This window comes from Lepisosteus oculatus, chromosome 9 (assembly GCF_040954835.1).
Source record: "Lepisosteus oculatus isolate fLepOcu1 chromosome 9, fLepOcu1.hap2, whole genome shotgun sequence".
NCBI lineage: Eukaryota > Metazoa > Chordata > Actinopteri > Semionotiformes > Lepisosteidae > Lepisosteus > Lepisosteus oculatus.
In genome coordinates this window covers 5,461,191-5,476,981 of record NC_090704.1, presented here as the reverse complement: position 1 = coordinate 5,476,981, position 15,791 = coordinate 5,461,191, and the positions used below count along the sequence as shown (strand labels likewise).

Here is a 15,791-nt window from a genome sequence, read left to right as displayed (position 1 = left end):
TAAGAACAGTTGAAACAAGAGGAGGGCATTCGACCCATCTAGCCTGTTTGGGAGTTAATATCTCATTGATCCAAGGATCTCATCCAGCTGTTTCTGGAAAGAAGTCAGGGGATCGGTTTCAGCAACAAGGCTGGGCAGCTACAGTACAACAAGCTGCCAGCAGCCATATCACCCTGCAACTCTCAACTGGCAGCCCGCTGAAGCCCAGCAGGTGTGAGCCTGGTCAGTACCTGGATGGGAGACCTCCTGGAAAAAACTAAGGCTGCTGCTGGAAGAGGTGTTAGTGAGGCCAGTCGGGGGCGCTCACCCTGTGGTCTGTGTGGCTCCTAATGCCCCAGTACAGTGATGGGAACACTACACTGTAAACAGGTGCCGTCCTTCAGATGAGACAGATGAGAAGAACCAAGGTTCTGACTCTCTGTGGTCATTAAAAATCCCAGGGTGTTTCTCGAAAAGAGTAGGGGTGTAACCCTGGCATCCTGGCTGTATTTCCCATTGGCCCTTACCAGTCATGGCCTCCTAATAATCCCCATCTCTGAACTGGCTTCATCACTCTGTTCTCCTCCCCACTGAGAGCTGGCGTGTGGGGAGTGTACTGGTGCACTATGGTTGCTGTCTCATCATCCAGGTGGATGCTGCACATTGGTGGTGGTGGAGTCCCCATTACTTGTAAAGCACTTTGATTGGAGTGAGCACTATATAAGTGTAAGGAATTATTATTATTATTATTATTATTATTATTATTATTATTATTATTATTATTATTATGATTATTATTAACAACCCTCTGGGAAAAGAAGTGTCTCCTTTAAACGTACTTCCACGTAGTTTCCACTTGTGTCTTTTGTTTGTGTTTCACTATTCATTCTGATGCAGTCCTCTGGTTTGACATTTCTCAATGTCCTTGTGGATATACAGTGTATATATGCAATCCCCTCGTAGTCTTCCCCGTTCAAGTCTAAAAAAGGTTCAGTTCCTTTATATTACAGTACTTTGTCCTTCCACTGCCTGAGGCATGTTGTTGATTTCTTCCTTAATGATCATGTGAGTGAAATACTCATGTAGTACAATACTTCGGTCATTTCCCTTTTATTGTCGTGAAACTTCCCATTATCGTCCCGGATGAATTTTACTTCATCCTTAACAGTGACTTCAGCTCCAGACAGGCAAAGCAAAAGTTGTAGGTAAATGTCCCACAGCACTTGTCAAATGGGAGAATAACTACCATTTCCTGCTCAAAATAATTTCCTCATGTACCCCACTTCACCAGCACTTCTTTTCTTCTCTAGTTATTTAAAAAGAATAATAGGTTTACAGCTTCTGCCCAAATAAAGGAAGTCTTACTGTACATTTCATACATCTTGTCCTTTGTGCCATTATCAGTTATAAATCTAATATAAAAAACTCTGCTTTTTCCCTAATTGGCTAAAATGTTTTTTTGCATTGTTTACCTGTCTTGTGCATTAGCCTTCTAGCAAAATAAATATATCAATAACAGTGCAGACATTCTTCATCACATTATTTTTTATTACAATTTTTACATTTATTACATTTTAAGATTTTTTTTCATGACATTTATGGTTTTTTTTAACAATGGTAAAATAAACAATGTTTCATTGTTAAGAAGCTCCTTTGTACTCAGATGTGCAGAGTGAATGTGTCTCGGTTACAATAAATAAAACAATACTGTATTTTTAAGAAACGCTCTTCCTTTACTATAAACAAAGACAGAGGTCTCACTGAAGGGTAGCAATTTAGAAAACAACTACAGCAGCAGAAATTTGGTTTCCTAAAGTTATAATGACTTTTATTAATGGTCTTGAAGTCAAATATTATATGAAGGAACATTTAAAACTGCAGGGTGATTGTTGGAACTCTTAATGTGTCTGAGTTAAATTGGTTTTTACACGCTCCCACTAACATTTAAGAGATTAAAGTAGGTAGTAATATTATTCTGATGACAAGCTAGGCAGTAGTAATAATAAGGAAACAGCTCACAGAGAATTTCAAGTGCATCATAAACTCTCTTTCATCATAACCTGGAGAACCTGAAAAAAATGAAAGGCATGTTTTCAGTTGAAATAAATTTAATAAAAATTCTGCTAGAAATATTCTTGTTAGAAGTCAGAAAAACTGTTAATTTCAGGCTTCGCGGCACAAATAACTGGGCTACTTATTCAAAATAAATTACACAGGCCTTGCTTTATTAACAATAATTTTTTAAAAAGAGCCTTCCATCTTAACTCCAGTTTGGGTGTCAACCAAATACACAGGTCTCCTAATGAATAAGGTTAGACAAGGTTAACTACTGGAGAAAGCTGAAGAATTATGATACAGACAATAATTCAGATAAAAAATTTCAATCTTATCAAAATTTCAAAATTTTAAATCATCTGATGCTGACCTTTCCATACTTAAGTGCTGTATTTTTTCAAGTTGTACCTGCAAGCTGTTTGAAACCATTTAATATTGTCAGAACATTCGCTTACTTCCAGGTTGTTTCTACTAATACGTTATATTTTGCGTCCAAACCAGGGGTCTCGAACACGCGGCATCTACAGCCCGCAAAGACTTACTTCGACTAACAAAAAGTTCCCAATAATATTTGGGCGTTTTGGTCATTTGATACTGTAGCGCCCTCTCCAGGTAACGAAGTGGATTTGCACCCGGATAATGCTTACGCAGTGGTGCAGGCTGGGAACTGTTTCGGGGGATGGTCTGAGGGTCCGCTGGGTGATTGCCGATGTAAATGAACCATTGGTTCATTTGTATATGCAAGGATTTAGTTTTTTTATGGGATTCGTGAATGTTCTCATATAAATATGCTATAGACATGTTGCTTCATAGCTCCGAGGTCCCAGGGCTTGCATATTCTCCCCATGTGTGAGGGGCTTTCTGTGGGTGTTTCTGCGTCACCCCCCAGTTCAAAGACATGTTCTGGTTGACTGGCATCACTGAGAGCACACACGATAAATGTGTGTGTGTTTGTTCGAATGTGTGCGCATTTGTGTGAGTGAATACTGTATGTGTGTGTGTTTGAGCAAATGTTTCTCTGTGTTTGTATGTTTGTTCAAATGTATGTGCATCTGTGTGAGTGAATGTGTGTTTATGTGTACCTGTAAGTGAATGTTTTTGTGTTTATGTGTAATGAATGCGTATGAGTGGATGTTTGAGCAAATGCGTTTGTGTGTATGTGCGAGTGAATGTGGGTATGTTTGAGTAAATGTGTTAGTGTGTACTGTATATGTACTGTAAGGGAATACTGTATGTGTTTGTGTGTATGTGAGTGAATGTGTGTGCGTATATGTGAGTGAGAGTGTGTGTTTGTGAGTATGTGTGAGTAATGCATGAGTGAATGTGTATACAGTATGTGACCTGCAATGATCTGATGTTTTGTCCAGGTTGTAGTCACCCTCTGCCTCCCAGTATAGTATAAGAATAGAACATTCACTGAAGGTGAATGAATGGATGTCTCCAAGCAAAGAGAAACTAATAAAGCATCTCATTCGTAAAAACGGAAATTGTAGTCAATGTTGGTATCAATCCTGTTTCAGTTTTCTTTCCTATAATTCAGTTTACTCTGTTCTGTGAGCCTGGTCTGTCTTTTGGTGTGCAGGTGTGGAGATGCCCTGCATTTGCTAGTACTGCTCTTGAACTGCCTTTATGTGACGTTCTTTGGGTTCATTAAAGATACAGGAGTGTGTCAAATACCCTCCGAAAACTGAGCTCTCCCATCATTCACTGGGAAGCAATAGATCAGACTCGCCCACAATTCCCCAGGCGCCTGTCTCTCTCCTCACCAGGAAAGCATCAGCCTTCCTTGGAAGAGAGGGAACAAATGGTTCCTCTATCATTGCGGTTCACTCTCGGTGGTTTCTGCCCACACGTGCCCAGCTTCTGAACAAACACAGCAAAACACGCGGCACCGTGATGTGGGCGTTATTGTTAATATACCTCAGCTTTAGAGTTCTGGGTTTGATTCCAGACCTTGACATGGAATCACACTGAAGAGTCTTTTTAGCCTACATGTTCTTTTGTTTTCATGGGTTTTCTCAACGTGCTTTCTTTTAGTCTCACTGCCCACAGACGTGGGTTTTAGGCCCAGTCAGCTGCCTTGGCGGTGTGGATCCCCTTAAAGGAGGGTTCTTCATTTCATTGCTTGACCTTGTGTAAATATGCTGTCTATAACCTGTTCTGGTTACAGAGCTGTAGAGAGAGTTGTAGGCTATATCTGTCTGGGGATTGTGTTTGCTTTGTTTTGTATGCAAAGTGTGTGTCTTCCTTTACTTTAACATCTCATATCTGAGTGTTTACTTAAGCAGATTCAGTTATTTGAAGAATGGCGTCTTACTTACGAGCATGCTTATTAATAAACGAAAATATTTGTTTCCCGACATTTATGTGATGCTTGATTCCCAAAATATGTTTCGTTATTTGCTCACTTGTTTCACACTGCTAGGTTTTAAAATTTCATCATTATACCCAAGGCACAGACTTTGCAGTATTTCTGGAATATTTGAAGTTAAATAACACTGTGTTCTACCCTGGTCTATGCTTATCTTGGTAAAGTTTGAACATTATTTTGAAGACTTTTTTTTGTCACTGTTTCAACTGATATATTTTTTTCTTGGTCTTGGTAAAATATATTTTTTAGCTGCTGTACTGAGGCATTATGCTTGCTAGAGGAAATGAAGGGGCATTCATCAATATTTTAAAGATTAGTTAGTAACGCTGGCACTGTGGCTCATGAATATTAATTTACAGAACAGGAGCCGTTTTCATGTAGTAATATCATTCAAAATGTATTTGTAAATCATAATCTTTGGACAGTGTAATAGCCTTAGTGACTGCTGAGGTGATTTATTAATGTTTTCCACATAGTAATCAGGGAAACGTTTTGTGGGGTTGTTTAATGTTCAGAGTTGTCCCTTCTCCCATCTCTCCTGCTACAGTAAATGTTGTTTTTTGTTGTTGCACTGAGACTCCCAAAGGAACAAGTTAATGTTCTTTGAGGGAAAATATCTTTGCTCTAGATTAAGCGAGATTGGTTATTAAAACGGAACACATTTAAAATGGAGAGGAAAAGCATGTTAGCAAACTCCGATTGCTGTAAAATAAATTAATAAATATAACAAGGCTCCATAAATTATTTACACACCATGTGTGAAAATATCACTGTAGGCACTGAATATGAACTGGAAATATGGTATTTATATGAGGACTAATGTTTTCCTGTATTCTTCAGTCTCTTTATATTTTATGTAGTATATGAAGTTTCTATGCTTTGTACATACATTTCCACAGCTCTGTATCCGTGTGTGACAAACACTCTGTTGTTCTGTTAAAATATTTGTGACTAACAGCAGGAGTGGACTTACATCCATCCAGTAATGTACCATTTTGGGCATTTAATATTTAAGGAACCATTTTATTTTAGAGGGATAAAATGAAGGAAAGCTTTCAGGCTGCAATTATTCATCCATCCGTCTTTAGTAACCATGTGATTGCTACAGGGTGCTGGAGCTAAGCATGCAAAGCCCAAGGCAGATATACTCACTGCAGTGCTATACCAGGATAGCACTGGTGGAGCTGGGGGGCTGGGCAATTGGCACAAGCCAGTTAAACTGAACAGCGTGTCTTGGGATTGTAGGTAGAACATGCAAACTCCAAACAGAAGGCAGTCTTCCAGGTGTGCATTCCACCAGTGTGGAATTTAACCTGTATTCCACTGTGCCACCCAATAGGTTATACTGCAAAATGCCATCATACAAATAACGAGAACGGCTGACTGTCTTTTAGGACTTGTGTTACGTGCAATACTGTATGTGTTATTTCAGGAAGGACAATGTCGGGAATACATTACTTTAATGTAAACCATGTCTGTTAGCAGTAATTCTGCTTTATGTCCCATTTATGAGCATGTAGGTGGATTAATAGACAAGAACCATATAGTACATAAGTTTGGCAGTAGAATAATTGTGTGTCTGTGCAGTTACAATAGGTGCTGATCTTCTCTTGTCAGGCTCTGTTTTCTGTTAAATACTTTGTATGTTCACTGTGAATTAACAAACCCTGCTAGAAAGAAGATATTGCCTGCTCTGTAATTAAAACATGCTCTTTCAAGTGATACTGTGACGCCTTACCAGAAGCAGTTACAGTAAATGAAAAGTGTGGACAGCTAACTATAGAAGCACCTCCTCTCCGGAGTCAATAGATCAGTCTTTGCTGATTCTCTCCTACACTCTCACTTTTCCAGTCTTTTCCCTTTTGTCCTCCTCGATTTGAAGCAGACAAATGCTTTTTATTAGACGTCTCGTCTGACTGCACTCTCAAGACAAGGAGTTTGACCTGGGCCAGTGATCTGATGTGAAGTCCAAATGAACCTGTCATTAACTGAAGGAGCCGCATCCTTCAGTGAGGGGGATCAGTTGGAGGAGGATTTGTTCAAGAATATTCAGGATTGGATTCTTGGCATTATGCCTACTTATTGAAAATTGTGTTGGCCACAAGTGAGGAGGCTTTAAAAAATAGGCATAAGTAGAGCAATGTTATCGCTGCTGTGCAAATGCATTACTAGTAACTATGCTACTTACAACAGGGAGGACGTGGAGAAAGAGCTAAGCGGTCTGTTTCTACCTAAGAAAACGTATATGTGAAAGAGAACGCTTTTTTGTTGACATGCAGTATATTAGCTTTGGGCCTTTTCTTAGCTTAAGGTGGAGAAGTAAAGCAGTAGCGATGTGATCATAGCTCCATCTGTTGTCAGTTCTGAGAACATGAGCAAAATTCAGAGAATAGCAAGAGTCAATTTCTTTTGTCCCATCTTGTGTGTATAAAAGCTTGTCTCTGATTGATCCAAGAGCCTCGTCAACCTAATTCTCAAAGGATCCCATTGAAAAAGAAACCATCTACCATCTATGTCTGGGCTGTAATCTACAGTAGTTCCAGGTATTAAAGGATGGATGGGGGACATAACAAAAATCTGGATCTCCGTCAGATGTTGATATATTCCGTCTTGTCCTCATCAGACAGCCTGCATTCATATTTGGCATCCAAAGTAACAATATATGTTTAATTTGTGAAAATTAAGGACTGTTTTAATGATGACCCTACTAAGTTCTTAAACTGTACTGTTTGATTTTGTTTAAAACGGCAAAAGAAACATTTTGGAAAACAATAATAAATCATTTACCTTGTCAATAATAAGAGGTGATATTTCTTCATCTACTTTTCAGGTTCAACAAAATCCAAAACACCAAGGTCACCATGAAGCGTGATGGTATCAACTCCCTTCAGTATCGCCTTGTCCAGGTCACAAAGTACCCTCTGTACACAAACGTCTCCGTGGAGATCGGCAAGCCCCCACCTCGGCCTCCAAGAGGATAGGGCCACGCCTCACGTCAACACGCACACAGTAACTCTCCTGCTGGACTTCTTTCTCTCCCTGTCTGCCTCAGGCCCAGTCAGAAAAGAGAAGCCTTAAACAGTGCAGACAGGCACCATGGGCCTACAAAAGACACAAAGCCTTGTGCTTTTCTGAGACTCTTGAGCTTTATTTGTTTTGTTTTTTTTTCTTTTCCGGGTCCGGCTGTCTTCATGACTACTATCTCAAAATGCTAACCTCGTGAGGGAAAAAAAAATTACAAAACGGACCGGCGATAAAGCTCGTCATCCAGTGGGTGAGGTTCTGAACGCTGGATTGAAATTAGAATTTCTTTTTTTAGGTTTATTTTTTTACGTAACATATACTTGTATTCTTTTGTAACTATACAACAACAAAATTAAAACTTCAGAGGCATATTACGTTCACCGACTATTTTTTTAGGATAGACAATATTAGTGAGAAACCATGGAGAGCTACTGTAGGTTGCTATCTTTGTTGTTCTGCTCAAGGGTAACATTTACAAGCCTGTTTAATCCATTACCTGTAAACCCACCAATGTTATTATACTGAGATTGTTATACTAACAACCTGGACATATAACCAAGACCAGCCTAATTGTTTTGAACTGTCAAGATTACTATATACATATATATTGTATATATGTGTGTATACATATGCTAAAATGAATGTGTATCTATACAGGCTTTACACATACTGTAATTGTGCTGGTATTAATATCACTTTACAAATACAGGGCCTCAAGATAAGTGTTCAACAGAAGACTCTGTGAATTGACTTATTTCCCTTGCATCTGGGATTCGTACCAAGACATCTGTCAGGTTTTACAAAAGGAGTTCAGTCAGCCAGGAAGGCGAACACTGGTCCAAAAACTGGGTGAAGCTTTCAGGGCTAATGAAGAATATTTAGCCTGTGAAACTGGAAAACAACCATTCAACATCATCATTCTGTCATTATAATTCTGACGGAGGAAATACTGTCTGAATCGACCTTTTATATACTGGTATGGAGATCAGAAATTGTTTTCTGATTTACACGCATAAGGAGTCAAAGGACTGTTGCCACATTTGGCATTTAAGATTTAAATGAGACTGAGTGATGGTTTGACTGTAAATCTCGCCAGCATTTCTGGATGGGGATAATCACTTGCTTATTTGCTCTTTACATTTTGCTTTGATTTTGTTTTGTTGTTAGTTTTTTTTTTTCAAAATACCAGACACACTTTTGACAAACAAAAACTGCTTAAACATGCACCTTCTTTTATTTCAGACCATTTTCTTTTATTTGTACTGCCTAAACACCAAACTGATGCCTTTGGAATTTTTATGAGTGGCAAACAAGATTGAGGAATGCTGCATTCTGGGAGATTTTTCTATTAATGTTCCTGTGTCTCGTGAAGTGATGTGAAAACCTTTCTCTTTTGTACTGTTAATGGTTTTCTTGGCTCGACTAAAAAAACTGTACTAGTAATGAAAACATTTTTTTTTCCTCTTGGGTTTATTTTAAGACATTTCTTAAGAATGCTTGCTTTTTTATTCTTTTTTTCTTAATTTGCTCCACATGACTGTGTGCCTCTTTCTATGTTCCTGAGTTATTCTTTTATGGCAGTGTTCCTCTCTGTCATCTTTGATGAATACTTCAGTATCTTAGTTTTATAACTGAAGATGCTTTGTTGGCATATCATAATCTGCATCCTTAAAATATAATATTCATATTTGTTTCACAGAAAGCCCAAGTTTTCCTTTTGTGGTATTAATTAACTAGTACTATTTATGCTTTTTTGTAGGTTGAGGGGGGATATTTTTATTTATGTTTGTGTAAAACATTTCCTAAGTGACAAGATTTTTTTACTGCCAATCCAGAAACAGGTTTGCTACTGTAATTGTTCATTTTATGTTGATAGCCTCTCTTAAACAGTAAATACTGTAGCTCATCACACTTGCTGTACATAAAAGCCTATGATAAGAGCTAGGAACTCAAGGTATTCCTTTGGGTTCCATTCAAGTCTGTGTAAAATAAGACAAGTTTTTCAAGGTATAATCTGCAAGTGTTCTGAATACATTTTTAGCTTTGAGACTTTTTTTCATTCCTTAAGCAGAATTGTCTTTTATCAAGGGCTTGTGTGCATCTTTTGAAGTTACCAACTAGTGACATATAGCTTTTTAACCAATGATTTCTAAGAATAAATATAACAAACAAGTGATATCTTTGCATTTCAGGACAGAGCAAACTGAAGCATTTAACGTACACAAATGTACGTGTAAAAGACGTAATGAACTCCTTAAAACATTAGATTAAATTTTTGAGGAGTGTTCATTGCTGATAAACTTAAATGCAAATGTAAAGACCATACAACATTTTTTTTTCAAAACCAGAGAAAAAAACAGAATTCTAGCACTTGCTCTTCCAAGAAAGCATTCCTTTAAAATGCAGGGAGGAAGTCCAAGATGGATGTTATATCCTGGGATTCTAACTTATTTATACAGTACAGTTTCATTTTCATTTTCAGAGGGGATGTGCCCTGCCCTTCAATTTAGTTTAATATATTTGTTGGTGAGGCAGGTGGTTTTTCCTTTGCTGATGGTGTATAATGTTTGGAGCCACAAGTTTACTGATCATTTTTCCCTCAATCTCAAATTTAGGATGCGCCTTAATTTAATTAATCAATGCACCATATTAAGTACGTCAATAGGTATTTTGCCTATGTAGATGACAGCTGTCAGATCCTGGTTCTGGAGGGCCAATGTGTCTGCAGGTTTTCAAAGTCTCGGTGCCTAAAGAGCTGGGAACAGCTGTTAAATTGGTCCAGTTAAGACAGTAATTATTTGATTAAGTTCATTAGGATCTGAGCTGGAGTGAAAATATACAGGCACACCAGCTCTCCAGATCCAGAACTAGACAGCACTGATCTAGACATTTACAACCCATTTCACAGTAATCTGGGCTTTCTTCACTATTTCAGATCATCCCTGATTTTCAATGCAAAGTCTCTTGGTTAATTAAAACTATTTCCTCCATGGTTATTATTTTCAAATGAGATTAAGATTAGTGACGCCAGATGTGCACTTATGAAATATCAATATTAACATTTTTTACAACCTATCCATTAATCACTCAAATGCATTGTGAAAGGCAATAGGTATTGAGTTGTTAGGGCTTAAATGTGTTAGATCTGCTGTTAGTAAAGAAGAACAGAAAACAAATCTTATGCCCCATTTCCTTGTGCCCTTTGGAGTAATTATTTAGTACAGAATAATTTGCTTTCATGTAAATGCATTCTTGTGACTTATGTATGAGGTAATTTAGAATGACTTTTCCTGGGAATTGTCACAGTCCACTATCTGAAAGATGGCCAAGGTCTTGTTTATATACAAAATTGACAGAATGTTTAAGTTTGTTTTACAAGAAAGTTTGCCTTTCAATTCTTTTAATAACACCAAACTGACTACAGTAAAATTTAGGTATCAAATACTAACAGAGAATACATGTAGCTTCTGATGGCAGATAATTCTAAAATGATGCTCTTCGGAGGATTATGCATTCATAATTAATCCATCTTCTGTTGTTTGGTGCTATCAAAAACAAACTGCATTGGGAATTTTGATTCAGTCTGTGTTAAGCCTACTGTCGAAGGAAAAGAACAACAAAAATGAATTAAAGATTTGAGTTTAAACAAATATATATGCTATACAGTACATATACTGTACACCAAACGTTATGTATTCATGTTTATATATATACTAGACATATAAAGAAAATTGAAACACCCAATATCATTTAGTCGTAAGATTTCAGCAGTGCTACATCTGTTAAGCTTTGCAAGTGTGTTAAATATATGGAGTAACTTTTTTCACTTTGTGGATGAATTTAAGAATCAAAAGAAAGCAAGTGTCATCCATGCAACCCTATGCTGGCAAGGGTGCCATCAGTTAAATATTAAAATAAAGCTTGAAATGAACCAGTAATAAGCAGCTTTCTGCTAGCAGATGTGTGTGTGAATGTACTGTATCTCATGGTTCAGCAACTTGAGCCGATATGGCCCAGGTTTGTATAGGATGACATGTCCAGTTTTCAGCAAATTCAGCCAGCCTGCGTCTTGACAGGTTGGCACTGTCTTCAAAATGTCATTCCCAAGCCGATTGTTTGCAGAACGTGTTGAAATCACATCAATTATCTTACTTTGTTAAGCAAATTAGATAGGGTTCAAATACAGTGTTCTTGTCTGGCCTTTCTCCGATATTGAATTCAAGACCATCACGTTACTGTAATTTTCAAAGGTAATGAGAATTGATCTGTCAAGGTATTGACGGCTTGAGGTAGGTTTTCATTTCTTTCTCATCATTCACTGAAACACCCAATTTGTCTGCTAGCGTTTGATTGGGAAGCACGAAGACTGTGATATGCCTCACCATATAATACTTACTTAACCTATCATCTGCAACAAGGTCATCACCTGTATTACAGCTTGTCTGCCACAGGTGCTGCTCAGCAAATGCAATCTGAGAAATACTGTACCACAACACTGTAAGTCAGAAGAACTGAGTTAAGGCTAGAAGCAAGAGCCTGTGGAGCAACAGCAAGTGATGCAGTGCTGCACGTTGTTTTTTTCATTCTGCGCACGCCAGTACCCACACTGCTGAAAGGTATTTGAAGAGCTGTGACCTACAAATGTCGAAATTAGACATTTAAAATTAGATTGTTATATTAGGTGCAAAGAATGACCGCTTTATTATTGCCAACATTTATATGTACAGTATAATTAAGTTTGGCTTTTAGTCGCGCAATGTCTATTATAAGTTTGCAAGTTAACTCTTGTGATTGATATTAAAAGGGGTCGATCTTTATAATCACCTGGTGTGGATACAGTATATCAATATGCATGTGATATATCCAGCGGGATAGTGTTGGGAATTGGATTGGCGATTTCCAGCATGAAATCTGGAATATTTGGGGATTCCTTTCACAGAGGTCTTTCAAAGAGGTCTGAGAAATGACTAGATGGATCCCTGAAATAACTTTCTGGATTCCCAGTGACCACATTGGTTGACGGACTCCAAAACAACATCTTACAACGCATTAAGTGTAATCTTAGAAAACATGTTCTTGGTAAGAAAAATACACAATTCTGCATTTTGTTTGAATTAAAGGGATAACTTATCATAACACCAGACTTTTCAGGTCTGTTTTTTTTTCCTGTTTTAGAAAACAGAGGTTCAAAGAAGCCCGCCTTTCAGCAAAGTCTGCAAGAGAACGTTTGCTCGGTTGCTGTACTAAAACTAAGAGAAATTGGGATATCATTTGGAATGTAACTAGATAACTTTCTCATTAGCTTCAGGGAATCTAACATGTTCAGTGTGTGGTTATACTGTTAAAAACAAGTCGGAACATTCTTGTCACCCGTTTTTGTCTAAATCATGTTGATACCAAAATTGTAGTTTTCCTTTTTAGCTTTAATTTAATAATTTTACATCACTAAAGTAGTAACTTTACATTGTGTATATAGTTTACAGTTAAAATGCTTATGTGCCTGCATTCCAAATGAATAAATAAAATAGTGCAGTTCCAAACTTACAGAATTCTGGACTAAATGAAAAAACAGGAAAATTGCATAGACTCTGAGGTGAACATGTGATTTGTGCATTTTTCTGATGTCATCATACCTTGTAGCATCAATTTTGTAATTGCACATTGGGATTGCTAATATTGTGCAGTAAGAAGTAAGAATTTGCTGTTTGACCTCTCCTGTAATTTAGAGCAGTGAATGACGTTCTGTGGTAGTACATAAGGAGTAAAGATTGGAGGGATTTTTTTCAATTTTTTTTTTCAGTGACTTTGACGTTAAACCCAACTACTATATTGCCCTTCTTAAGAATCTCTGTTCACTTTTCTCCTTCTTCAGTTTCTGTTAGCAGAATTAGTTATCACTTACACTTAATGTTTTCTACAGCCGTTTTAAAAAATATTTTTTTTAGTTCGATTTATTCACACTCATTAGAACTGATCTGTTCCTCAGTGTGTAAAGTATATAATGAAGATTTTAAGTGTGACACTTTGATTCTTCTGGGTTTTACTAATCTGATTAGACTGGTTTCTTGTGCCCAGTACTGTATTGATTGCATTTAAACAATATTTTGGGTAAATAAAGATAATTGGTAGAGTATTTGAACACATACATACCAAGAATCTATACACTATTGTATTTAATGCCTGCATTGTAGCATTTACAAATCTTAATACTGTCAACATATTTTATTATAATTTTGCTTTAATGCAAAACTTTTTTTTGTAATGCAAAATTCTAATAAAAACAGATTTATTTCCTTTGTTTGTATTCCTAGATAATTTAAACATGAATTAGTAGTTCGTTTCTGGTACGCCTGTGGTGAAAAGCTGTTTTTACTGTATTTTACCCATACAGAGCTTAGTTATGTACTCATCAAGCCCATGTAAAACATGCAGTAAAATGAAAATGTTTAAATTTACACCACTTCAGGTTCCTTCTGGATTTCTTTTTCAACCACTGATGGTGCATAGCTGTTGTAGCGTTGTTCCATTATTGTAAACATAAAAAAAACACAGATTTCTGCACCAGAACACTGCTTTTAAAAGTGTAGGAAACTGCATTATGATTTTGAAAAGCTGTAGAAAGACTTTTCATTTGTCCCTGTGTGAAACTGAACAAAAGACCATTTGCTCAATGCACATATACTGACAGCCTTGGGCTTCAGGCTCTGGGGGTGTTTTAAAGAATTTACCGTATCTATTTAGGTTTTGTACATTGAATGTTGAAATTGTAAAATCTTATATAGAATGCATAATGTCATATCCAACCTACTTTTTTGTATACAATCAATAAATAAGAAAAATAATTAAAATAAACTGTTGTCCTTTAAATCTGGTTCAAATCATATCGGTCTATACTGTTGTACAGAAAAAACACAAATATTCTTGCAAATATTTAGACTCAAGAGTCCAAAATGGTGGATATTATGACCATAGTGTGTGATGATCTTACTGCTTGGTGCCTTATGACCGATCCAGATGTATAGCCTGAGAAATGCACTGGGGAGCTGGCATAGAGAAAGGGGAAAAGGGAAAGAGATTAACACCACTTCTGCTGTTGTAAATAAGAATCACTATAAATAATGTAGGTAAGTACAAGGAATGTACTCAATAAAAATAAGTGACAAATTACTGATTGGCCCCTACCCTGAGTTCTTACTGTTCCACCAAAAATCTAAATAAATGAAACATAGGAAACACGTGAAATATATATTCACAGATACTGAAAGTGTTTCAAAAATTCACTCGAATTACAGTGTTCATTATTATGTTAGAATCGTATCTTGATTTATCCCAGTGGCAGCAGGAGAATAAGAAATGCATTTCTCCTTCCATATATTGTCCATGCTGGCTTCTCTAGTATGCCATGCAACCCAAATAGCTGATCATGGGGAAAAAAGCTCAGCAGTATTATTACTACAGTGGCGAAATGTAATTATAGACACAGTTAGCATAAAGAGTTCCTTCATTATAAAGTTTTGATTTGCTTTTTACTGTTTTTACAGGTTTGCACCCCAGTGCTGAAATCTGTAATACTCTCTCCTGTTTTTTTTCTTGTTCCTATTCCTTTTAAATCCTTTTCTCTCCCACTTCCACAGTGAAATGAATATTGTAATAATACATTTCTAGCTTGACAGCTATAGTAACAGATTACTAAAAACACATAGGTAGGTAGGTAAGTCAGGTCCCCTTTTCAGGCCACAAAGGCCCATGGGGGAATGGGGGAGCGAGGGCCACCATTTTTCTCAACCATCCAACACTGGAGGTGGAGGTGATGTGGTCAGCATCACTCTCCAGCCAGCCTATTACCCCCAGAAGGATTAACCCCCAGTACTCATTTGGAAAGCAGGCTGAGTGGACCTGAGAGCTGTCTGGAAGGAATTAGAGCAAGCTACATCACTTGCCCCTACCTGGGATTGAACCCAGGACCTTCCGGTTAGGAGCGAGACGCCCTTGCCTTCTGAGTTACCACAGTTCCACTAAAAACACATATCAGACTGTTAAAAGACATAGGCCTCTTTACCTGTTGCTACCCCTTAGCTGAAGTCTTTGCTTCCTATTCATGAACTAGTTCTAAATCTGAATACTGTATACACATGAGTACCCACTGTCTGACTTTTTCTCAAAAAGCCTTCTGAAAAATTTGGATGTATCATATGATATACATTTGTATCCATTATTGCAACAGCTTATTCAATGAAGTTTAACAAGTTAAGCATGACCAAATTTTCCTAAATCCATGTCAATTATCTCCTAGAATCCTCATGAACCTCTAGTTTAGTTCTTACTATCATTTGCATATCCTTTCAGGCAACAAAAGTATGAC

The 15,791-nt window shown here is 37.2% G+C and overlaps 1 protein-coding gene and 1 long non-coding RNA gene across 2 annotated transcripts in view; one reads left to right on the top strand and one right to left on the bottom strand.

Moving 5' to 3' along the window:
- The window catches only part of b4galt2 (UDP-Gal:betaGlcNAc beta 1,4- galactosyltransferase, polypeptide 2), a 126,634-nt gene extending 112,353 nt beyond the window's left edge, over positions 1-14,281 (top strand). The window contains exon 7 of the mRNA XM_069194045.1: positions 7,236-14,281. Within this exon, the coding sequence (XP_069050146.1) occupies positions 7,236-7,386 (151 nt within the window). The 3' untranslated portion in view covers positions 7,387-14,281. The remainder of the gene's footprint in view (positions 1-7,235) is intronic.
- On the bottom strand, positions 1,507-7,273 carry LOC138241176 (uncharacterized). The gene is made up of 2 exons (XR_011190377.1): positions 7,193-7,273; positions 1,507-2,048 (listed from the first exon to the last, which is right to left on the bottom strand). It is a non-coding gene; the product is annotated as an uncharacterized lncRNA (long non-coding RNA).
- Positions 14,282-15,791: the final 1,510 nt, after the last annotated feature.